The 25,447-nt window shown below is 55.3% G+C and overlaps 1 protein-coding gene across 1 annotated transcript in view; it reads left to right on the top strand.

Annotated features, from left to right (window-relative positions):
• LOC140460866 (serine protease 48-like) overlaps positions 1 to 24,698 on the top strand; it is a 248,695-nt gene extending 223,997 nt beyond the window's left edge. Inside the window, exons 6-7 of the mRNA XM_072555566.1 lie at positions 18,953 to 19,002; positions 23,711 to 24,698. Of these exons, the coding sequence (XP_072411667.1) occupies positions 18,953 to 19,002; positions 23,711 to 23,758 (98 nt within the window). The 3' untranslated portion in view covers positions 23,759 to 24,698. The remainder of the gene's footprint in view (positions 1 to 18,952; positions 19,003 to 23,710) is intronic.
• Positions 24,699 to 25,447: the final 749 nt, after the last annotated feature.

The raw sequence follows: 25,447 nt of genomic DNA, 5'->3' as shown, positions 1-25,447 counted from the left end.
TATATCCCACTGTTGCCCAGTCTGTCCCCTCTCTCTATATCCCACTGTACTCCCAGTCTGTCACCTCTCCCTATATCCCACTGTTCTCCCAGTCTGTCCCCTTTCTCTATATCCCACTGTTCCCCCAGTCTGTCCCCTCTCTCTATATCCCACTGTCCCCCAAGTCTGTCCACTCTCTCGAAATCCCACTGTCCCCCCAGTCTGTCCCCTCTCTCTATATCCCACTGTCCCCCCAGTCTGCCCCTCTCTCTCTATCCCACTGTTCCCCCAGTCTGTCCCCTCTCTCTATATCCCACTGTCCCCCCAGTCTGTGCCCTTTCTCTGTATCCCACTGTCCCCCCAGTATGTCCCCTCTCTCTATATCCCACTGTCCCCCCAGTCTGTCCCCTCTCTCTAGACCCCACTGTCCCCCCAGTCTGTCCTCTCTCTCCTACTGTCCCCCCAGTCTGTCCCCACTCTATACCCCACTGCTCCCCCAGTATGTCCCCACTCTCTATATCCTACTGTCCCCCCAGTCTGTCCCCTCTCTCTATATCCTACTGTCCCCCCAGTCTGTCCCCTCTCTCTATATCCCACTGTCCCGCCAGTCTGTCCTCAATCTCTATATCCCACTGTTCCCCCCAGTCTGTCTCCTCTCTCTATATCCTACTGTTCCCCCTAGTCTGTCTCGTCTCTCTATATCCCACTGTCCCCCCAGTCTGTCCCCACTCTCTATAGCCCACTGTCCCCCCCAGTCTGTCTCCTCTCTCTAAATCCCACTGTCCCCCCCAGTCTGTCCCCTCTCTCTATATCCCACTGTCCCTCCCAGTCTGTCCGCTGTCTCTATATCCCACTGTCCCCCCAGTCTGTCCCCTCTCTCTATATCCCACTGTCCCCCCAGTCTGTCCCCTCTCTCTATATCCCACTGTTCCCCCAGTCTGTCCCCTCTCTCTATATCCCACTGTTCCCCCAGTCTGTCCCCACTCTCTATATCCCACTGTTCCCCTGTCTGTCCCCACTCTCTATATCCCACTGTTCCCCCAGTCTGTCCCCTCTCTCTATATCCCACTGTTCCCCCAGTCTGTCCCCACTCTCTATATCCCACTGTTCCCCCAGTCTGTCCCCTCTCTCTATATCCCACTGTTCCCCCAGTCTGTCCCCACTCTCTATATCCCACTGTTCCCCCAGGCTGTCCCCTCTCTCTATATCCCACTCCCTCCCAATCTGTTCCCTCTCTCTGTATCCCACTGTTCCCCCCAGTCTGTCCCCTCTCTCTAGACCCTACTGTTCCCCCAGACTGTCCCCTCTCTCTATATCCCACTCTCCCCCCAGTCTGTCCCCTCACTCTATATCCCACTGTCCCCCAGTCTGTCCCCTGTCTCTATATCCCACTGTCCCCCCAGTCTGTCCCCTCTCTCTATATCCCACTGTCCCCCAGTCTGTCCCCTGTCTCTATATCCCACTGTCCCCCCAGTCTGTCCCCACTCTCTATATCCCACTGTTCCCCCAGGCTGTCCCCTCTCTCTATATCCCACTCCCTCCCAATCTGTCCCCTCTCTCTATATCCCACTGTTCCCCCAGTCTGTCCCCTCTCTCTATACCCCACTGTCCCTCACAGTCTGTCCACTCTCTCTATATCCCACTGTTCCCCCAGTCTGTCCCCACTCTCTATATCCCACTGTTCCCCAGTCTGTCTCGTCTCTCGAAATCCCACTGTCCCCCCAGTCTGTCCCCTCTCTCTATATCCCACTGTTCCCCAGTCTGTCCACTCTCTCTATATCCCACTGTTCCCCCAGTCTGTCTCCTCTCTCTATATCCCACTCTCCCCCCAGTCTGTCCCCACTCTCTATATCCCACTGTTCCCCTCAGTCTGTCCCCACTCTCTATATCCCACTGTTCTCCCCAGTCTGTCTCCTCTCTCTATATCCCACTGTTCCCCCAGTCTGTCCCCACTCTCTATATCCCACTGTCCCCCCCAGTCTGTCCCCTCTCTCTATATCCCACTGTCCTCCCAGTCTGTCCCCTCTCTCTATATCCCACTGTCCCCCCAGTCTGTCCCCGCTCTCTATATCCCACTGTTCCCCAGTCTGTCCACTCTCTCTATATCCCACTGTCCCCCCAGTCTGTCCCCTCTCTCTATATCCCACTGTTCCCCCAGTCTGTCCCCTCTCTCTATATCCCACTGTTCCCCCAGTCTGTCCCCTCTCTCTATATCCCACTGTTCCCCCAGTCTGTCCCCTCTCTCTATATTCCTCTGTTCCCCTCAGTCTGTCCCCTCTCTCTATATCCCACTGTCCCCCCCAGTCTGTCCCCTCTCTCTATATCCCACTGTTCCCCAGTCTGTCCCCACTCTCTATATCCCACTGTTCTCCCAGTCTGTCCCCTCTCTCTATATCCCACTGTTCCCCCAGTCTGTCCCCTCTCTCTATATCCCACTGTTCCCCCAGTCTGTCCCCTCTCTCTATATCCCACTGTTCCCCCAGTCTGTCCCCTCTCTCTATATCCCACTGTCCCCCCCCTGTCTGTCCCCTCTCTCTATACCCCACTGTCCCCCCAGTCTGTCCCCTCTCTCTATATCCCACTGTCCCTCCCAGTCTGTCCACTCTCTCTATATCCCACTGTTCCCCAGTCTGTCCCCTCTCTCTATATCCCACTGTTCCCCAGTCTGTCCCCTCTCCCTATATCCCACTGTTCCCCCAGTCTGTCCCCTCTCTCTATATCCCACAGTCCCCCCAGTCTGTCTCCACTCTCTATATCCCACTGTTCCCCCAGTCTGTCCCCTCTCTCTATATCCCACTGTCCCCCAGTCTGTCCCCTCTCTCTATATCCCACTGTCCCCCCTAGTCTGGCCCCTCTCTCTATATCCCACTGTTCCCCCAGTCTGTCCCCTCTCTCTATATCCCACTGTTCCCCCAGTCTGTCCCCTCTCTCCTACTGTCCCCCCAGTCTGTCCCCTCTCTCTATATCCCACTGTCCCCTCTCTCTCTATCCCACTGTCCCCCCCAGTCTGTCCCCTCTCTCTATATCCCACTGTTCCCCCAGTCTGTCCCCTCTCTCTATATCCCACTGTTCCCCCAGTCCATCCCCACTCTCTATATCCTACTATCCCCCCAGTCTGTCCCCTCTCTCTATATCCCACTGTCCTCCAGTCTGTCCCCTCTCTCTATATCCCACTGTCCCCCCAGTATGTCCCCTCTCTCTATATCGCACTGTTCCCCCAGTCTGTCCCCTCTCTCTAGACCCCACTGTTCCCCCAGTCTATCCCCTTTCTCTATATCCCACTGTTCCCTCCAGTCTGTCCCCTCTCTCTATATCCCACTGTCCCCCCAGTATGTCCCCTCTCTCTATATCCCACTGTCCCCCCAGTCTGTCCCCTCTCTCTATATCCCACTGTTCCCCCAGTCTGTCCCCCCTCTCTATATCCCACTGTTCCCCCAGTCTGTCCCCTCTCTCTATATCCCACAGTCCCCCCAGTCTGTCCCCACTCTCTATATCCCACTGTTCCCCCAGTCTGTCCCCTCTCTCTATATCCCACTGTTCCCCCAGTCTGTCCCCCCTCTCTATATCCCACTGTTCCCCCAATCTGTCCCCTCTCTCTATATCCCACTCTTCCCCCAGTCTGTCCCCTCTCTCTATATCCCACTGTCCCCCCCAGTCTGTCGCCCCTCTCTATATCCCACGGTTCTCCCAGTCTGTCCCCTCTCCCTATATCCCACTGTTCTCCCAGTCTGTCCCCTCTCTCTATATCCTACTGTCCCCCCAATCTGTCCCCTCTCTCTGTATCCCACTGTCCCCCCAGTCTGTCCCCTCTCTCTATATCCCACTGTCCCCCAAGTCTGTCCTCTCTCTCCCACTGTCCCCCAAGTCTGTCCCCTCTCTATACCCCACTGCTCCCCCAGTCTGTCCCCACTCTCTATATCCCACTGTCCCCCCCCAGTCTGTCCCCACTCTCTATATCCCACTGTCCCCCCAGTCTGTCCCCTCTCTCTAACCCACTGTTCCCCCCAGTCTGTCCCCTCTCTCTATATCCCACTCCCTCCCAGTCTGTCCTCAATCTCTATATCCCATTCTCCCCCCAGTCTGTCCCCACTCTCTATATCCCACTGTCCCCCCAGTCTGTCCCCTCTCTCTATCCCACTGTTCCCCCAGTCTGTCCCCTCTCTCTATATCCCACTGTCCCCCCAGTGTGTCCCCACTCTCTATATCCCACTGTCCCCCCCAGTCTGTCCCCTCTCTCTATATCCCACTGTCCCCCCAGTCTGTCCCCTCTCTCTATATCCCACTGTTCCCCCAGTCTGTCCCCTCTTTCTATATCCCACTGTTCCCCCAGTCTGGCCCCTCTCACTATATCCCACTGTTCCCCAGTCTGTCCCCTCTCTCTATATCCCACTGTCCCCCCAGTCTGTCCCCTCTCTCTATATCCCACTGTACCCCCAGTCTGTCCCCTCTCTCTATATTCTACTGTCCCCCCCAGTCTGTCCCCTCTCTCTATATCCCACTGTTCCCCAGTCTGTCCCCTCTCTCTATATCCCACTGTCCCCCCAGTCTGTCCCCTCTCTCTGTAATCCCACTGTCCCCCCAGTATGTCCTCTCTCTCTATATCCCACTGTTCCCCCAGTCTGTCCCCTCTCTCTATATCCCACTGTACACCCAGTCTGTCCCCTCTCTCTATATCCCACTGTTCCCCCAGTCTCTCCCCTCTCTCTATATCCCACTGTACCCCCAGTCTGTCACCTCTCTCTATATCCCACTGTCCCCCAAGTCTGTCCACTCTCTCTATATCCCACTGTCCCCCCTGTCTGCCCCTCTCTCACTATCCCACTGTTCCCCCAGACTGTCCCCTCTCTCTATATCCCACTGTCCCCCCAGTCTGTCCCCTCTCTCTATATCCCACTGTCCCCCCAGTCTGTGCCCTCTCTCTGTATCCCACTGTCCCCCCAGTATGTCCCCTCTCTCTATATCCCACTGTCCCCCCAGTCTGTGCCTTCTCTCTGTATCCCACTGTCCCCCCAGTATGTCCCCTCTCTTTATATCCCACTGTCTCCCCAGTATGTCCCCTCTCTCTATATCCCACTCTCCCCCGAGTCTGTCCCCTCTCTCTATATCCCACTGTCCCCCCAGTCTGTGCCCTCTCTCTGTATCCCACTGTCCCCCCAGTATGTCCCCTCTCTCTATATCCCACTGTCCCCCCAGTCTGTGCCCTCTCTCTGTGTCCCACTGTCCCCCCAGTATGTCCCCTCTCTCTATATCCCACTGTCCCCCCAGTCTGTCCCCTCTCTCTATATCCCACTCTCCCCCCAGTCTGTCCCCTCTCTCTATATCCCACTCTCCCCCCAGTCTGTCCCCTCTCTCTATATCCCACTGTACTCCCAGTCTGTCCCCTCTCTCTATATCCCACTGTCCCCCCAGTCTGTCCCCTCTCTCTATATCCCACTGTTCCCCAGTCTGTCCCCTCTCTCTATATCCCACTGTCCCCCCAGTCTGTCCCCTCTCTCTATATCCCACTGTACCCCCAGTCTGTCCCCTCTCTCTATATCCTACTGTCCCCCCCAGTCTGTCCCCTCTCTCTATATCCCACTGTTCCCCAGTCTGTCCCCTCTCTCTATATCCCACTGTCCCCCCAGTCTGTCCCCTCTCTCTGTAATCCCACTGTCCCCCCAGTATGTCCTCTCTCTCTATATCCCACTGTTCCCCCAGTCTGTCCCCTCTCTCTATATCCCACTGTACCCCCAGTCTGTCCCCTCTCTGTATATCCCACTGTTCCCCCAGTCTCTCCCCTCTCTCTATATCCCACTGTACCCCCAGTCTGTCACCTCTCTCTATATCCCACTGTCCCCCAAGTCTGTCCACTCTCTCTATATCCCACTGTCCCCCCTGTCTGCCCCTCTCTCACTATCCCACTGTTCCCCCAGACTGTCCCCTCTCTCTATATCCCACTGTCCCCCTAGTCTGTCCCCTCTCTCTATATCCCACTGTCCCCCCAGTCTGTCCCCACTCTCTATATCCCACTGTTCCCCTCAGTCTGTCCCCACTCTCTATATCCCACTGTTCTCCCCAGTCTGTCTCCTCTCTCTATATCCCACTGTTCCCCCAGTCTGTCCCCACTCTCTATATCCCACTGTCCCCCCCAGTCTGACCCCTCTCTCTATATCCCACTGTCCTCCCAGTCTGTCCCCTCTCTCTATATCCCACTGTCCCCCCAGTCTGTCCCCGCTCTCTATATCCCACTGTTCCCCAGTCTGTCCACTCTCTCTATATCCCACTGTCCCCCCAGTCTGTCCCCTCTCTCTATATCCCACTGTTCCCCCAGTCTGTCCCCTCTCTCTATATCCCACTGTTCCCCCAGTCTGTCCCCTCTCTCTATATCCCACTGTTCCCCCAGTCTGTCCCCTCTCTCTATATTCCTCTGTTCCCCTCAGTCTGTCCCCTCTCTCTATATCCCACTGTCCCCCCCAGTCTGTCCCCTCTCTCTATATCCCACTGTTCCCCAGTCTGTCCCCACTCTCTATATCCCACTGTTCTCCCAGTCTGTCCCCTCTCTCTATATCCCACTGTTCCCCCAGTCTGTCCCCTCTCTCTATATCCCACTGTTCCCCCAGTCTGTCCCCTCTCTCTATATCCCACTGTTCCCCCAGTCTGTCCCCTCTCTCTATATCCCACTGTCCCCCCCCTGTCTGTCCCCTCTCTCTATATCCCACTGTCCCCCCAGTCTGTCCCCTCTCTCTATATCCCACTGTTCCCCCAGTCTGTCTCCTCTCTCTATATCCCACTGTCCCCCCAGTCTGTCCCCTCTCTCTATATCCCACTGTTCCCCAGTCTGTCCCCTCTCTCTATATCCCACTCTCCCTCCCAGTCTGTCCCCTCTCTCTATATCCCACTGTCCCCCCAGTCTGTCCCCGCTCTCTATATCCCACTGTCACCCCCAGTCTGTCCCCTCTCTCTATACCCCACTGTCCCCCCAGTCTGTCCCCTCTCTCTATATCCCACTGTCCCTCCCAGTCTGTCCACTCTCTCTATATCCCACTGTTCCCCAGTCTGTCCCCTCTCTCTATATCCCACTGTTCCCCAGTCTGTCCCCTCTCCCTATATCCCACTGTTCCCCCAGTCTGTCCCCTCTCTCTATATCCCACAGTCCCCCCAGTCTGTCTCCACTCTCTATATCCCACTGTTCCCCCAGTCTGTCCCCTCTCTCTATATCCCACTGTCCCCCAGTCTGTCCCCTCTCTCTATATCCCACTGTCCCCCCTAGTCTGGCCCCTCTCTCTATATCCCACTGTTCCCCCAGTCTGTCCCCTCTCTCTATATCCCACTGTTCCCCCAGTCTGTCCCCTCTCTCCTACTGTCCCCCCAGTCTGTCCCCTCTCTCTATATCCCACTGTCCCCTCTCTCTATATCCCACTGTCCCCCAGTCTGTCCCCTCTCTCTATATCCCACTGTCCCCCCTAGTCTGGCCCCTCTCTCTATATCCCACTGTTCCCCCAGTATGTCCTCTCTCTCTATATCCCACTGTTCCCCCAGTCTGTCCCCTCTCTCTATATCCCACTGTACCCCCAGTCTGTCCCCTCTCTCTATATCCCACTGTTCCCCCAGTCTCTCCCCTCTCTCTATATCCCACTGTACCCCCAGTCTGTCACCTCTCTCTATATCCCACTGTCCCCCAAGTCTGTCCACTCTCTCTATATCCCACTGTCCCCCCTGTCTGCCCCTCTCTCACTATCCCACTGTTCCCCCAGACTGTCCCCTCTCTCTATATCCCACTGTCCCCCCAGTCTGTCCCCTCTCTCTATATCCCACTGTTCCCCCAGTCTGTCCCCACTCTCTATATCCCACTGTTCCCCAGTCTGTCCCCACTCTCTATATCCCACTGTTCCCCCAGTCTGTCCCCTCTCTCTATATCCCACTGTCCCTCCCAGTCTGTCCGCTGTCTCTATATCCCACTGTCCCCCCAGTCTGTCCCCTCTCTCTATATCCCACTGTCCCCCCAGTCTGTCCCCTCTCTCTATATCCCACTGTTCCCCCAGTCTGTCCCCTCTCTCTATATCCCACTGTTCCCCCAGTCTGTCCCCTCTCTCTATATCCCACTGTCCCCCCTGTCTGCCCCTCTCTCACTATCCCACTGTTCCCCCAGACTGTCCCCTCTCTCTATATCCCACTGTCCCCCCAGTCTGTCCCCTCTCTCTATCTCCCACTGTCCCCCCAGTATGTCCCCTCTCTCTATATCCCACTGTTCCCCCCAGTCTGTCTCCTCTCTCTAAATCCCACTGTCCCACCCAGTCTGTCCCCTCTCTCTATATCCCACTGTCCCTCCCAGTCTGTCCGCTGTCTCTATATCCCGCTGTCCCCCAGTCTGTCCCCTCTCTCTATATCCCACTGTCCCCCCCAGTCTGTCCCCTCTCTCTATATCCCACTGTCCCCCCCAGTCTGTCCCCTCTCTCTATATCCCACTGTCCCCCAGTCTGTCCCCTCTCTCTATATCCCACTGTCCCCCCAGTCTGCCTCTCTCTCTCCATCCCACTGTTCCCCCAGTCTGTCCCCTCTCTCTATATCCCACTGTCCCCCCAGTCTGTGCCCTTTCTCTGTATCCCACTGTCCCCCCAGTATGTCCCCTCTCTCGATATCCCACTGTCCCCCCAGTCTGTCCCCTCTCTCTAGACCCCACTGTTCCCCCAGTCTGTCCCCTCTCTCTATATCCCACTGTCCCTCCCAGTCTGTCCGCTGTCTCTATATCCCACTGTCCCCCCAGTCTGTCCACTCTCTCTATATCCCACTGTCCCCCCAGTCTGTCCCCTCTCTCTATATCCCACTGTTCCCCCAGTCTGTCCCCTCTCTCTATATCCCACTGTTCCCCCAGTCTGTCCCCTCTCTCTATATCCCACTGTTCCCCAGTCTGTCCCCACTCTCTATATCCCACTGTTCCCCCAGTCTGTCTCCTCTCTCTAAATCCCACTGTCCCACCCAGTCTGTCCCCTCTCTCTATATCCCACTGTCCCTCCCAGTCTGTCCGCTGTCTCTATATCCCACTGTTCCCCCAGTCTGTCCCCTCTCTGTATATCCCACTGTTCCCCCAGTCTATCCCCTCTCTCTATATCCCACTGTCCCCCCCAGTCTGTCCCCTCTCTCTATATCCCACTGTTCCCCAGTCTGTCCCCTCTCTCTATATCCCACTGTCCCCCCAGTCTGTCCCCTCTCTCTATCTCCCACTGTCCCCCCAGTATGTCCCCTCTCTCTATATCCCACTGTTCCCCCAGTCTGTCCCCTCTCTGTATATCCCACTGTCCCCCCCAGTCTGTCCCCTCTCTCTATATCCCACTGTTCCCCAGTCTGTCCCCTCTCTCTATATCCCACTGTCCCCCCAGTCTGTCCCCTCTCTCCATCTCCCACTGTCCCCCCAGTATGTCCCCTCTCTCTATATCCCACTGTTCCCCCCAGTCTGTCTCCTCTCTCTAAATCCCACTGTCCCACCCAGTCTGTCCCCTCTCTCTATATCCCACTGTCCCTCCCAGTCTGTCCGCTGTCTCTATATCCCGCTGTCCCCCAGTCTGTCCCCTCTCTCTATATCCCACTGTCCCCCCCAGTCTGTCCCCTCTCTCTATATCCCACTGTCCCCCCCAGTCTGTCCCCTCTCTCTATATCCCACTGTCCCCCAGTCTGTCCCCTCTCTCTATATCCCACTGTCCCCCCAGTCTGCCTCTCTCTCTCCATCCCACTGTTCCCCCAGTCTGTCCCCTCTCTCTATATCCCACTGTCCCCCCAGTCTGTGCCCTTTCTCTGTATCCCACTGTCCCCCCAGTATGTCCCCTCTCTCTATATCCCACTGTCCCCCCAGTCTGTCCCCTCTCTCTAGACCCCACTGTTCCCCCAGTCTGTCCCCTCTCTCTATATCCCACTGTCCCCCCAGTCTGTCCTCTCTCTCCTACTGTCCCCCCAGTCTGTCCCCTCTGTATACCCCACTGCTCCCCCAGTATGTCCCCACTCTCTATATCCTACTGTCCCCCCAGTCTGTCCCCTCTCTCTATCCCACTGTTCCCCCCAGTCTGTCCCCTCTCTCTATATCCCACTCCCTCCCAGTCTGTCCTCAATCTCTATATCCCACTGTTCCCCCCAGTCTGTCTCCTCTCTCTATATCCTACTGTTCCCCCTAGTCTGTCTCGTCTCTCTATATCCCACTGTTCCCCCAGTCTGTCTCCTCTCTCTAAATCCCACTGTCCCCCCCAGTCTGTCCCCTCTCTCTATATCCCACTGTCCCTCCCAGTCTGTCCGCTGTCTCTATATCCCGCTGTCCCCCAGTCTGTCCCCTCTCTCTATATCCCACTGTCCCCCCCAGTCTGTCCCCTCTCTCTATATCCCACTGTCCCCCCCAGTCTGTCCCCTCTCTCTATATCCCACTGTCCCCCAGTCTGTCCCCTCTCTCTATATCCCACTGTTCCCCCAGTCTGTCCCCACTCTCTATATCCCACTGTTCCCCAGTCTGTCCCCACTCTCTATATCCCACTGTTCCCCCAGTCTGTCCCCTTTCTCTATATCCCACTGTTCCCCCAGTCTGTCCCCACTCTCTATATCCCACTGTTCCCCCAGTCTGTCCCCACTCTCTATATCCCACTGTTCCCCCAGTCTGTCCCCTCTCTCTATATCCCACTGTTCCCCCAGTCTGTCCCCACTCTCTATATCCCACTGTTCCCCCAGTCTGTCCCCTCTCTCTATATCCCGCTGTTCCCCCAGTCTGTCCCCACTCTCTATATCCCACTGTTCCCCCAGGCTGTCCCCTCTCTCTATATCCCACTCCCTCCCAATCTGTTCCCTCTCTCTGTATCCCACTGTTCCCCCCAGTCTGTCCCCTCTCTCTAGACCCCACTGTTCCCCCAGACTGTCCCCTCTCTCTATATCCCACTCTCCCCCCAGTCTGTCCCCTCACTCTATATCCCACTGTCCCCCAGTCTGTCCCCTCTCTCTATATCCCACTGTCCCCCCCAGTCTGTCCCCTCTCTCTATATCCCACTGTTCCCCAGTCTGTCCCCACTCTCTACATCCCACTGTTCCCCCAGTCTGTCCCCTCTCTCTATATCCCACTGTTCCCCCAGTCTCTCCCCTCTCTCTATATCCCATTGTTCCCCCAGTCTGTCCCCTCTCTCTATATCCCACTGTTCCCCCAGTCTGTCCCCTCTCTCTATATCCCACTGTCCCCCCCCAGTCTGTCCCCTCTCTCTATATCCCACTGTCCCCCCAGTCTGTCCCCTCTCTCTATATCCCACTGTTCCCCCAGTCTGTCTCCTCTCTCTATATCCCACTGTTCCCCCAGTCTGTCCCCACTCTCTATATCCTACTGTCCCCCCCAGTCTGTCCCCTCTCTCTATATCCCACTGTCCCCCCAGTCTGTCCCCTCTCTCTATATCCCACTGTTCCCCAGTCTGTCCCCTCTCTCTATATCCCACTCTCCCTCCCAGTCTGTCCCCTCTCTCTATATCCCACTGTCCCCCCAGTCTGTCCCCGCTCTCTATATCCCACTGTCACCCCCAGTCTGTCCCCTCTCTCTATACCCCACTGTCCCCCCAGTCTGTCCCCTCTCTCTATATCCCACTGTCCCTCCCAGTCTGTCCACTCTCTCTATATCCCACTGTTCCCCCAGTCTGTCCCCTCTCTCTATATCCCACTCCCTCCCAGTCTGTCCCCTCTCTCTATATCCCACTGTCTCCCAGTCTGTCCCCTCTCTCCATATCCCACTCCCTCCCAGTCTGTCCACTCTCTCTATATCCCACTGTCCCCCCAGTCTGTCCCCTCTCTCTATATCCCACTCCCTCCCAGTCTGTCCCCTCTCTCTATATCCCACTGTTCCCCCAGTCTGTCCCCTCTCTCTATATCCCAGTGTCCCCCCAGTCTGTCCCCTCTCTCTATATCCCACTCCCTCCCAGTCTGTCCCCACTCTCTATATCCCACTGTTCCCCCAGGCTGTCCCCTCTCTCTATATCCCACTCCCTCCCAATCTGTTGCCTCTCTCTGTATCCCACTGTTCCCCCCAGTCTGTCCCCTCTCTCTAGACCCCACTGTTCCCCCAGACTGTCCCCTCTCTCTATATCCCACTCTCCCCCCAGTCTGTCCCCTCACTCTATATCCCACTGTCCCCCAGTCTGTCCCCTCTCTCTATATCCCACTGTCCCCCCCAGTCTGTCCCCTCTCTCTATATCCCACTGTTCCCCAGTCTGTCCCCACTCTCTACATCCCACTGTTCCCCCAGTCTGTCCCCTCTCTCTATATCCCACTGTTCCCCCAGTCTCTCCCCTCTCTCTATATCCCATTGTTCCCCCAGTCTGTCCCCTCTCTCTATATCCCACTGTTCCCCCAGTCTGTCCCCTCTCTCTATATCCCACTGTCCCCCCCCAGTCTGTCCCCTCTCTCTATATCCCACTGTCCCCCCAGTCTGTCCCCTCTCTCTATATCCCACTGTTCCCCCAGTCTGTCTCCTCTCTCTATATCCCACTGTTCCCCCAGTCTGTCCCCACTCTCTATATCCTACTGTCCCCCCCAGTCTGTCCCCTCTCTCTATATCCCACTGTCCCCCCAGTCTGTCCCCTCTCTCTATATCCCACTGTTCCCCAGTCTGTCCCCTCTCTCTATATCCCACTCTCCCTCCCAGTCTGTCCCCTCTCTCTATATCCCACTGTCCCCCCAGTCTGTCCCCGCTCTCTATATCCCACTGTCACCCCCAGTCTGTCCCCTCTCTCTATACCCCACTGTCCCCCCAGTCTGTCCCCTCTCTCTATATCCCACTGTCCCTCCCAGTCTGTCCACTCTCTCTATATCCCACTGTTCCCCCAGTCTGTCCCCTCTCTCTATATCCCACTCCCTCCCAGTCTGTCCCCTCTCTCTATATCCCACTGTCTCCCAGTCTGTCCCCTCTCTCCATATCCCACTCCCTCCCAGTCTGTCCACTCTCTCTATATCCCACTGTCCCCCCAGTCTGTCCCCTCTCTCTATATCCCACTCCCTCCCAGTCTGTCCCCTCTCTCTATATCCCACTGTTCCCCCAGTCTGTCCCCTCTCTCTATATCCCACTGTCCCCCCAGTCTGTCCCCTCTCTCTATATCCCACTCCCTCCCAGTCTGTCCCCTCTCTCTATATCCCACTGTACCCCCAGTCTGTCCCCTCTCTCTATATCCCACTCCCTCCCAGTCTCTCCCCTCTCTCTATATCCCACTGTCCCCCCAGTTTGTCCCCTCTCTCTATATCTCACTGTCCCCCCAGTCTGTCCCCTCTCTCTATATCCCACTGTTCCCCCAGTCTGTCGCCTCTCTCTATATCCCACTGTCCCCCCAGTCTGTCCCCACTCTCTATACCCCACTGTCCCCCCAGTCTGTCCCCTCTCTCTATATCCCACTGTCCCCCCAGTCTGTCCCCTCTCTCTACATCCCACTATCCCCCCAGTCTGTCCCCTCTCTCTATATCCCACTGTTCCTCCAGTCTGTCGCCTCTCTCTATATCCCACTGTCCCCCGAGTCTGTCCCCACTCTCTATACCCCTCTGTCCCCCCAGTCTGTCCCCTCTCTCTATATCCCACTGTTCCCCGAGTCTGTCCCCTCTCTCTATATCCCACTGTTCCCCCAGTCTGTCCCCTCTCTCTATATCCCACTGTCCCCCCAGTCTGTCCCCTCTCTCTATATCCCACTGTCCCCCCAGTCTGTCCCCTCTCTCTGTATCCCACTGTCCCCCCAGTAAGGCATTTGATCAGGTTCCCCATGGTAGGCTTATGCGGAAAGTCAGCAGGCATGGGATAGAGGGAAATTTGGCCAATTGGATAGAAAACTGGCTTACAGGTCGAGGTCAGAGAGTGGTGGTAGATGGTAAATATTCAGCATGGAGCCCAGTTACAAGTGGAGTTCCGCAGGGATCAGTTCTGGGTCCTCTGCTGTTTGTAATTTTTATCAATGACTTAGATGAGGGAGTCGAAGGGTGGGTCAGTAAATTTGCAGATGATTCACAGATAGGTGGAGTTGTGGACAGTGAGGAGGGCTGTTGTCGGCTGCAGAGGGACTTAGATATGATGCAGAGCTGGGCTGAGGAGTGGCAGATGGAGTTCAACCCTGCCAAGTGTGAAGTTGTCCATTTTGGAAGAACAAATAAGAATGTGGAATACAGGGTTAATGGTAGGGTTCTTGGTCAGGTGGAGGAACAGAGGGATCTTGGGGTCTATGTACATAGATCTTTGAAGGTTGCCACTCAGGTGGATAGAGTTTGTAAGAAGGCCTATGGAGTATTATCGTTCATTAGCAGAGGGATTGAACTCAAGAGTCGTGAAGTGATGTTGCAGCTGTACAGGACTTTGGTTAGGCCACAGTTGGAGTACTGTGTGCAGTTCTGGTCGCCTCACTTTAGGAAAGATGTGGAAGCTTTGGAGAGGGTGCAGAGAAGATTTACCAGGATGTTGCCTGGAATGGAGAGTAGGTCGTACGAGGATAGGTTGAGATTTCTCGGCCTTTTCTCGTTGGAATGGCGAAGGATGAGGGGTGACTTGATAGAGGTTTATAAGATGATCAGAGGAATAGATAGAGTAGACAGTCAGAAACTTTTTCCCCAGGTACAACAGAGTGTTACAAGGGGACATAAATTTAAGGTGAAGGGTGGAAGGTATAGGGGAGATGTCAGGGGTGGGTTCTTTACCCAGAGAGTGGTGGGGGCATGGAATGCGCTGCCCGTGGGAGTGGTAGAGTCAGAATCATTGGCGACCTTTAAGCGGCATTTGGATAGATACATGGATGGGTGCTTAATCTAGGAAAGAAGTTCGGCACAACATCGTGGGCCGAAGGGCCTGTTCTGTGCTGTATTGTTCTATGTTCTATGTTCTATTTTCTATGTACCCTCTCTCTATATCCCACTCTCCCCCCAGTCTGTCCCCTCTCTCTATATCCCACTGTTCCCCCCAGTCTGTCTCCTCTCTCTATATCCCACTGTCCCCCCAGTCTGTCCCCTCTCTCTATATCCCACTGTCCCCCCAGTCTGTCCCCTCTCTCTATACCCCACTGTCACCCCCAGTCTGTCCCCTCTCTCTATATCCCACTCTCCCCCCAGTCTGTCCCCTCTCTCTATATCCCACTGTCCCCCCAGTCTGTCCCCTCTCTCTATATCCCACTGTCCCCCCCAGTCTGTCCCCTCTCTCTATATCCCACTGTCCCCCCAGTCTGTCCCCTCTCTCTATATCCCACTGTCCCCCCAGTCTGTCCCCTCTCCCTATATCCCACTGTTCCCCCAGTCTGTCCCCTCTCTCCTACTGTCCCCCCAGTCTGTCCCCTCTCTCTATATCCCACTGTCCCCCCAGTCTGTCCCCTCTCTCTATATCCCACTGTTCCCCCAGTCTGTCCCCTCTCTCTATATCCCAATGTCCCCCCTAGTCTGTCCCCTCTCTCTATATCCCACTGTCCCCCCAGTCTGTCCCCTCTCTCCTACTGTCCCCCCAGTATGTCCCCTCTCTCTATATCCCACTGTCCCCCCAGTCTGTCCCCACTCTCTATATCCCACTGTCCCCCCAGTCTGGCCCCTCTCTCTATATCCCACTGTCCCCCCAGTCTGTCCCCTCTCTCTATATCCCACTGTTCCCCCAGTCTGTCCCCTCTCTCTATATCCCACTGTCCCCCCAGTCTGTCCCCTCTCTCTATATCCCACTGTCCCCCCAGTCTGTCCCCTCTCTCTATATCCCACTGTCCCCCCAGTCTGTCCCCTCTCTCTATATCCCACTGTCCCCCCAGTCTGTCCCCTCTCTCTATATCCCACTGTCCCTCCCAGTCTGTCCCCTCTCTCTATATCCCACTGTCCCCCCAGTCTGTCCCCTCTCTCTATATCCCACTGTCCCTCCCAGTCTGTCCCCTCTCTCTATATCCCACTGTTCCCCCAGTCTGTCCCCTCTCTCTATATCCCACTGTCCCCCCAGTCTGTCCCCTCTCTCTATATCCCACTGTCCCTCCCAGTCTGTCCCCTCTCTCTATATCCCACTGTTCCCCCCAGTCTGTCCCCTCTCTCTATATCCCACTGCCCCCCCAGTCTGTCCCCTCTCTCTATACCCCACTGTCCCCCCAGTCTGTCCCCTCTCTCTATATCCCACTGTCCACCCCAGTCTGTCCCCTCTCTCTATACCCCACTGTCCCCCCAGTCTGTCCCCTCTCTCTATATCCCACTGTCCCCCCCAGTCTGTCCCCTCTCTCTATACCCCACTGTCCCTCCCAGTCTGTCCCCTCTCTCTATATCCCACTCTCCCCCCAGTCTGTCCCCTCTCTCTATATCCCACTGTACCCCCAGTCTGTCCCCTCTCTCTATATCCCACTGTTCCCCCAGTCTGTCCCCTCTCTCTATATCCCACTGTCCCCACTCTCTATATCCCACTGTTCCCCCCAGTCTGTCCCCTCTCTCTATATCCCACTGTTCCCCCAGTCTGTCCCCTCTCTCTATATCCCACTGTCCCCCCAGTCTGTCCCCACTCTCTGTATCCCACTGTCCCCCCCAGTCTGTCCCCTCTCTCTATATCCCACTGTTCCCCAGTCTGTCCCCTCTCTCTATACCCCACTGTACCCCCAGTCTGTCCCCACTCTCTATATCCCACTGTTCCCCCAGTCTGTCCCCACTCTCTATATCCCACTGTCCCTCCCAGTCTGTCCCCTCTCTCTATATCCCACTGTTCCCCCAGTCTGTCCCCTCTCTCTCTATCCCACTGTTCCCCAGTCTGTCCCCTCTCTCTATATCCCACTGTTCCCCCAGTCTATCCCCTCTCTCTATATCCCTCTGTTCCCCCCAGTCTGTCCCCTCTCTCTATATCCCACTGTCCCCCCCAGTCTGTCCCCTCTCTCTATACCCCACTGTCCCCCCAGTCTGTCCCCTCTCTCTATATCCCACTGTCCCCCCAGTCTGTCCCCTCTCTCTATACCCCACTGTTCCCCCAGTCTGTCCCCTCTCTCTATATCCCACTGTCCCCCCAGTCTGTCCCCTCTCTCTATATCCCACTCTCCCCCCAGTCTGTCCCCTCTCTCTATATCCCACTGTCCCCCCAGTCTGTCCCCTCTCTCTATATCCCACTCTCCCCCCAGTCTGTCCCCTCTCTCTATATCCCACTGTCCCCCCAGTCTGTCCCCTCTCTCTATATCCCACTCTCCCCCCAGTCTGTCCCCTCTCTCTATACCCCACTGTCCCCCCCAGTCTGTCCCCTCTCTCTATCCAATCTCCCCCCGGTCGTTGCGATGTGTATCCTATCCCCTGCACCATGTTTAGTTCCTCGTGTGTCTCCGTGCTCCCCACCCCCACTCCATCCAGGCCGAGTGGAGAGTGTTTCCCTCACCCTCCCCGGTCTCGTCAATGGTAGGACAGGGCTTTGAGGGGGGGGGGAGGAATCAGGAGGGGGGAGTTCCTCGCTGGAGGATTCCCAACCTCTGACCCTGCTCTTGATATGGGGTTGGGTCCCGGTTCAGTTTCTGCTCAATGGGAACCCCCAGGATGTTGATAGTGGGGGGAGGGTAGGGGGATTCAGTGACGGTAACACCATTGAACATCAAGGGGGCGATGGTTAGATTCTCTCTCAATGGGAACCCCCAGGATGTTGATAGTGGGGAAGGGGGGGGATTCAGTGACGGTAACACCATTGAACATCAAGGGGGCGATGGTTAGATTCTCTCTCAATGGGAACCCCCAGGATGTTGATAGTGGGGAGGGGGGGGATTCAGTGACGGTAACACCATTGAACATCAAGGGGGCGATGGTTAGATTCTCTCTCAATGGGAACCCCCAGGATGTTGATAGTGGGGGGGGGGGGGGGATTCAGTGACGGTAACACCATTGAACATCAAGGGGGCGATGGTTAGATTCTCTCTCAATGGGGACCCCCAGGATGTTGATAGTGGGGGGGGGAGGGGGGATACAGTGATGGTAACACCATTGAACATCAAGGGGGCGATGGTTAGATTCTCTCTCAATGGGAACCCCCAGGATGTTGATAGTGGGGGGAGGGGGGATACAGTGATGGTAACACCATTGAACATCAAGAGGGCGATGGTTAGATTCTCTCTCAATGGGAACCCCCAGGATGTTGATAGTGGGGGGGAGGGGGATTCAGTGATGGTAACACCATTGAACGTCAAGGGGGCGATGGTTAGATTCTCTCTCAATGGGAACCCCCAGGATGTTGATAGTGGGGAGGGGAGGGATTCAGTGATGGTAACACCATTGAACATCAAGGGGGCGATGGTTAGATTCTCTCTCAATGGGAACCCCCAGGATGTTGATAGTGGGGGGAGGGGGGATACAGTGACGGTAACACCATTGAACGTCAAGGGGGCGATGGTTAGATTCTCTCTCAATGGGAACCCCCAGGATGTTGATAGTGGGGGGGGGAGGGGGGGAATCAGTGACGGTAACACCATTGAACATCAAGGGGGCGATGGTTAGATTCTCTCTCAATGGGAACCCCCAGGATGTTGATAGCGGGGAGGGGGGGGATTCAGTGACGGTAACACCATTGAACGTTAAGGGGGCGATGGTTAGATTCTCTCTCAATGGGAACCCCCAGGATGTTGATAGTGGGGGGGGGAGGGGGGATTCAGTAATGGAAACACCATTGAACGTCAAGGGGGCGATGGTTAGATTCTCTCTCAATGGGAACCCCCAGGATGTTGATAGTGGGGGGGGGGAGGGGGGATTCAGTAATGGAAACACCATTGAACGTCAAGGGGGCGATGGTTAGATTCTCTCTCAATGGGAACCCCCAGGATGTTGATAGTGGGGGGGGGGGAGGGGGATTCAGTGACGGTAACACCATTGAACGTCAAGGGGGCGATGGTTAGATTCTCTCTCAATGGGAACCCCCAGGATGTTGATATTGGGGGAGGGGGGGGGATTCAGTGATGGTAACACCATTGAACGTCATGGGGGCGATGGTTAGATTCTCTCTCAATGGGAACCCCCAGGATGTTCTAATCTTTGGGTGTTAATAATTTTTTTCCTGGTTTAGGTGACTCAGGTGGACCATTTACCATCAAGGTTAGACAGAGGTGGATCCAGGTAAACCCAGCAACTCTCTTCCAGTCACAGTCACCCACACACTCACACACTAACACTCTCACACACTCACACTCACACTCACACTCACACACTAACACTCTCACACACTCACAGACACACACACATACTCACTGCAGAGTGAGAGTGAATGGGAAGGGGTTTGGGATCCATTGGGAAGGCATAGAGTGGGAGTGAACGGGAAGGGGATTGGGTCCATTGGGACAGTGTAGAATGGGAGTGAACGGGAAGGGGTTTGGGAACATTGGGACAGTGTAGAGTGGGAGTGAATGGGAAGGGGTTTGGGATCCATTGGGAAGGCATAGAGTGGGAGTGAACGGGAAGGGGATTGGGTCCATTGGGACAGTGTAGAATGGGAGTGAACGGGAAGGGGTTTGGGAACATTGGGACAGTGTAGAGTGGGAGTGAATGGGAAGGGGTTTGGGTCCATTGGGACGGTGTAGAGTGGGAGTGAATGGGAAGGGGGTTGGGGAACTTTGGGACGGTGTAGAGTGGGAGGGAACCGGAAGGGATTTGGGGAAAGTTGGGATGGTGTAGAGTGGGAGTCAATGGAAAGGGGGTTTGGGGAACATTGGGGCAGTGTAGTGTAGGAGTAAACATGACGGGGTTTGGGTCCATTGGGATGGTATAGAGTGGGAGAGTGAACGGGAAGGTTGTTTGGGGAAACATTGGGATGGTGTTGAGCGGAGAGAGAATGGGAAGGGGTTTGGGGAACATTGGGATGATGTAGAGTGGGAGTAAACGGGATGGGGTTGTTGGGGAACATTGGGATGGTGTAGAGTGGGAGTAAACGGGATGGGGTTTGGGGAACATTGGGATGATGTTGAGTAGGAAGTGAACGGGAAGGGGTTTGGGGAACATTGGGACGGTGTAGAGTGGAAGTAAACGGGATGGGGTTTGGGGGATCATTGGGACAGTGTAGAGTGGGAACGTGAACGGGAATGGGGTTTGGGAACATTGGGACGGTGTAGAGTGGGAAGTGAACGGTAAGGGGTTTGGGGAACATTTGAACAGTGTAGAGTGGGAAGTGAATGGGAAGGGGTTTGGGTCCATTGGGACGGTGTAGAGTGGGAAGTGAACAGGAAGGGGTTTGGGGAACATTGGGACAGTGCAGAGTGGGAGTGAATGGGAAGGAGTTTGGGGAACATTGGGATGGTGTTGAGCGGGAAGTGAATGGGAAGGGGTTTTGGGGAACATTGGGACGGTGTAGAGTGGGAGTGAAGGGGAAGGGGTTTGGGGTCCATTGGGATGGTGTAGAGTGGGACGTGAACGGGATAGGGGTTTGGGGAACATTGGGACGGTGTAGAGTGGGAAGTGAACAGGAAGGTGTTTGGGGAACATTGGGACAGTGTAGAGTGGGACAGTGAACGGGAAGGGGTTTGGGAACATTGGGACGGTGTAGAGTGGGAAGTGAACGGGAAGGGGTTTGGGTCCATTGGGACGGTGTAGAGTGGGAATGAACGGGAAGGGGGTTTGGGAACATTGGGACGGTGTAGAGTGGGAGTGAATGGGGAAGGGGTTTGGGGAACTTTGGGACAGTGTAGAGCGGGAGGGAACTGGAAGGGGTTTGGGGTCCATTGGGACGGTGTAGAGTGGGAGTGAACAGGAAGGGGTTTGGGGTCCATTGGGACGGTGTAGAGTGGGAAGTGAACAGGAAGGGGTTTGGGTCCATTGGGACGGTGTAGAATGGGACAATGTGAACGGGAAGGGGTTTGGGAACATTGGGACGGTGTAGGGTGGGAAGTGAACGGGAAGGGGTTTGGGGTCCATTTGCACGGTGTAGATTGGGAAGTGAACAGGAAGGGGCTTGGGGAACATTGGGACGGTGTAGATTGGGAAGTGAACAGGAAGGGGTTTGGGGTCCATTGGGACGGTTGTAGAGTGGGAGTAAACGGGAAGGGATTTGGGTCCATTGGGACGGTGGTAGAGTGGGATGTGAACAGGAAGGTGTTTGGGGAATATTGGGAAGGTGTCGAGTGGGAGTCAATGGAAAGGGGTTTGGGGAACATTGGGGCAGTGTAGTGTAGGAGTAAACATGATGGGGTTTGGGTCCCATTGGGATGGTATAGAGTGGGAAGTGAACGCGGGAAGGTGTTTGGGGAACTTTGGGATGGTGTAGAGTGGGAAGTGAACAGGAAGGGGTTTGGGAATTTTGGGACGGTGTAGAGTGGGAGTAAACGGGAGAGGGGTTTGGGTCCCTTGGGACGGTGTAGAGTAGGGAGTGAATGGGAAAGGGGGTTTGGGAACATTGGGACGGTGTAGAGTCGGAGTGAACGGGATGGGGTTTGGGGATCATTGGGATGGTGTAGAGTGGGAGTGAATGGAAGGGGTCTTGGGGAACGTTTGGGACGGTGTAGAGGGGGATGTGAATGGGAAGGGATTTGGGGAACATTGTGACGGTGTAGAGTGGAAGTGAATGGGAAGGGATTTGGGGAACACTGGGATGGTGTAGAGTGGGAGTAAACGGGATGGGGTTTTGGAACATTGGGACAGTGTAGAGTGGGAGGTAAACGGGGATGGGGTTTTGGAACATTGGGACAGTGTAGAGTGGGAGTGAATGGGAAGGGGTTGGGGGAACATTGGGATGTTGTAGAGTGGTAGTGAACAGGAAGGGGTTTTGGAAGATTGGGACAGTGTAGAGTGGGAGTGAATGGGAAGGGGTTTGGGGAACATTGGGACGGTGCAGAGTGGGAAGGTGAACGGAAAGGGGGTTGGGGAACATTGGGATGGTGTTGAGCGGGGAAGTGAACGGGATGGGGTTTGGGGAACATTGGGATGGTGTTGAGCGGGACGTGAATGGGAAGGGGTTTGGGGAACATTGGGATGGTGTAGAGTGGGATGTGAACGGGAAGGGGTTTGGGGAACATTGGGGCGGTGTAGGGTGGGAAGTGAACGGGAAGGGGTTTGGTGGGAACATTTGGACGGTGTAGAATGGGAACAAGTGAACGGGAAGGGGTTTGAGTCCATTGGAACAGCGTAGAGTGGTTGTAAAAGGGGAAGGGTTTTGTGTCCATTGGGATGGTTATAGAGTGGGAAGTGAATGGGAAGGGGTTTGGGGAACATTGGGACGGTGTTGAGCGGGAAGTGAACGGGATGGGGTTTGGGTCCATTGGGACGGTGTAGAGTGGGAGTGAACGGGGATGGGGTTTGGGGTCCATTGGGATGGTGTAGAGTGGGAAGTGAATGGGAAGGGGTTTTGGGGAACATTTGGGACGGTGTAGAGTGGGAAGTGAACAGGAAGGGGTTTGGGGAACATTGGGACGGTGTAGAGTGGGAGTGAACGGGAAGGGGATTGGGGAACATTGGGATGGTGTAGAGCGGGAAGTGAACGGGAAGGGGTTTGGGATTGGGGACGGTGTGGAGTGGGACGTGAACGGGAAGGGGTTTGGGGAATTTTGGGACGGTGTAGAGCGGGAGTAAATGGGAAGGGGTTTGGGGTCCATTGGGACGGTGTAGGGTGGGGAGTGAATGGGAAGGGGTTTGGGGAACATTAGGACGGTGTACAGTGGGAGTAAACGGGAAGGGGTTTGGGGAACATTGGGATGGTGTAGAGTGGGAGTGAACGGGAAGGGATTTGGGGAACATTGGGAAGGTGTAGAGCGGGAGTAAACGGGAAGGGGTTTGGGGACATTGGGATGGTGTAGAGTGGGAGTAAATGGGATGGGGTTTGGGGACATTGGGATGGTGTAGAGTTGGAGTGAATGGGAAGGGGTTTGGGGTCCATTGGGACGGTGTAGAGTGGGAGTAAACGGGAAGGGGTTTGGGGAACATTGGGATGATGTAGAGGGGGAAGTGAACGGGAAGGGGTTTGGGGAACATTGGGACGGTGTAGAGTGGGAGTGAATGGGAAGGGGTTTGTGTCCATTGGGATAGTGTAGAGTGGGAAGTGAACGGGAAGGGGTTTGGGGAACATTGGGATGGTGTAGAGTGGGAGTGAACGGGAAGGGGTTTGGGGAACATTGGGACGGTGTAGAGTGGGAAGTGAACGGGAAGGGGATTGGGGAACATTGGGACAGTGTAGAGTGGGAGTGAACGGGAAGGGGATTGGGGAACATTGGGACAGTGTAGAGTGGATGTAGCGTGAACGGGAAGGGGTTTGGGGAACATTGGGATGGTGTAGAGCGGGAAAGTGAACGGGAAGGGGTTTGGGATTGGGGACGGTGTGGAGTGGGAGTGAACGGGAAAGGTGTTTGGGGAACATTGGGACAGTGTAGAGTGGGAAGTGAACGGGAAGGGGTTTGTGTCCATTGGGATAGTGTAGAGTGGGAAGTGAACAGGAAGGGGTTTGGGGAACATTGGGATGGTGTAGAGTGGGAAGTGAACAGGAAAGGGGTTTGGGGAACATTGGGACGGTGTAGAGTGGGGAAGTGAACGGGAAGGGGATTGGGGAACATTGGGACAGTGTAGAGTGGGAAGTGAACGGGAAGGGGATTGGGGAACATTGGGACAGTGTAGAGTGGGAAGTGAACGGGAAGGGGATTGGGGAACATTGGGACAGTGTAGAGTGGGAAGGTGAACGGGAAGGGGTTTGGGGGAACATTGGGACGGTGCAGAGTGGGGAAGTGAACGGGGAAGGGGTTTGGGGAACATTGGGACGGTGTAGAGCGGGAGTATACGGGAAGGGGATTGGGGGAACATTAGGATGGTGTTGAATGGGAGTTATATTATGTTCCCTCTCTTGGTTTTCCAGATTGGGATTGTGAAGTTCTGGTTCAGACATCAGCTGCCATGGGGATAACATGGGCTATTATACGAATGTGGTCAGGATGATGGAGTGGGCCCGGCTCTACATTCATGATGTTCACTCCAAATAGAAGCTCATCCACGTTCATCTTCCGAAAGCAGAGCCACCAGATCAGGATATCAACTACTGTACACCCCCTATCACCCTCCCCCCTCTCTCTCAGCGAGATATCTGTACACTGACTGGGGTCTCTCAGTCCCCTTCTCTCTATCTCAGGGAGATATCTGTACACTGACTGGTGTCTCTCAGTCCCCTCTCTCAGGGAGATATCTGTACACTGACTGGTGTCTCTCAGTCCCCTCGCTCTCTCAGGGAGATATCTGTACACTGACTGGTGTCTCTCAGTCCCCCTCTCTCTCTCAGGGAGATATCTGTACACTGACTGGGGTCTCTCAGTCCCCTCTCTCTCAGGGAGATATCTGTACACTGACTCGTGTCTCTCAGTCCCCTCTCTTAGGGAGATATCTGTACACTGACTGGTGTCTCTCAGTCCCTTCTCTCTATCTCAGGGAGATATCTGTACACTGACTGGTGTCTCTCAGTCCCCTCTCTCAGGGAGATATCTGTACACTGACTGGTGTCCTCTCAGTCCCCTCGCTCTCTCAGGGAGATATCTGTACACTGACTGGTGTCTCTCAGTCCCCTCTCTCTCTCAGGGAGATATCTGTACACTGACTGGGGTCTCTCAGTCCCCTCTCTCTCAGGGAGATATCTGTACACTGACTCGTGTCTCTCAGTCCCTTCTCTCTATCTCAGGGAGATATCTGTACACTGACTGGTGTCTCTCAGTCCCCTCTCTCAGGGAGATATCTGTACACTGACTGGTGTCTCTCAGTCCCTTCTCTCTCTCTCAGGGAGATATCTGTACACTGACTGGTGTCTCTCAGTCCCCCCCTCTCTCTCTCAGGGAGATATCTGTACACTGACTGGTGTCTCTCAGTCCCCCCCTCTCCTCTCTCAGGGAGATATCTGTACACTGACTGGTGTCTCTCAGTCCCCCCTCTCTCTCTCAGGAGATATCTGTACACTGACTGGTATCTCTCAGTCCCCCCTCTCTCTATCTCAGGGAGATATCTGTACACTGACTGGTGTCTCTCAGTCCCCTCTCTCAGGGAGATATCTGTACACTGACTGGTGTCTCTCAGTCCCTTCTCTCTCTCTCAGGGAGATATCTGTACACTGACTGGTGTCCTCTCAGTCCCCCCTCTCTCTCTCAGGGAGATATCTGTACACTGACTGGTGTCTCTCAGTCCCCCCTCTCTCTCTCAGGGAGATATCTGTACACTGACTGGTGTCTCTCAGTCCCCCCCTCTCTCTCTCAGGGAGATATCTGTACACTGACTGGTGTCTCTCAGTCCCCTCTCTCTCAGGGAGATATCTGTACACTGACTGGTGTCTCTCAGTCCCCTCTCTCTCAGGGAGATATCTGTACACTGACTGGTGTCTCTCAGTCCCCCTCTCTCTCTCAGGGAGATATCTGTACACTGACTGGTGTCTCTCAGTCCCCCCTCTCTCTCAGGGAGATATCTGTACACTGACTGGTGTCTCTCAGTCCCCCCTCTCTCTCTCAGGGAGATATCTGTACACTGACTGGTGTCTCTCAGTCCCCTCTCTCTCAGGGAGATATCTGTACACTGACTGGTGTCTCTCAGTCCCCTCTCTCTCAGGGAGATATCTGTACAC

This window comes from Chiloscyllium punctatum, chromosome 36 (assembly GCF_047496795.1).
Source record: "Chiloscyllium punctatum isolate Juve2018m chromosome 36, sChiPun1.3, whole genome shotgun sequence".
NCBI lineage: Eukaryota > Metazoa > Chordata > Chondrichthyes > Orectolobiformes > Hemiscylliidae > Chiloscyllium > Chiloscyllium punctatum.
Note: the sequence above shows the minus strand (reverse complement) of the source record. Positions and strands in the feature narration are given on the sequence as shown.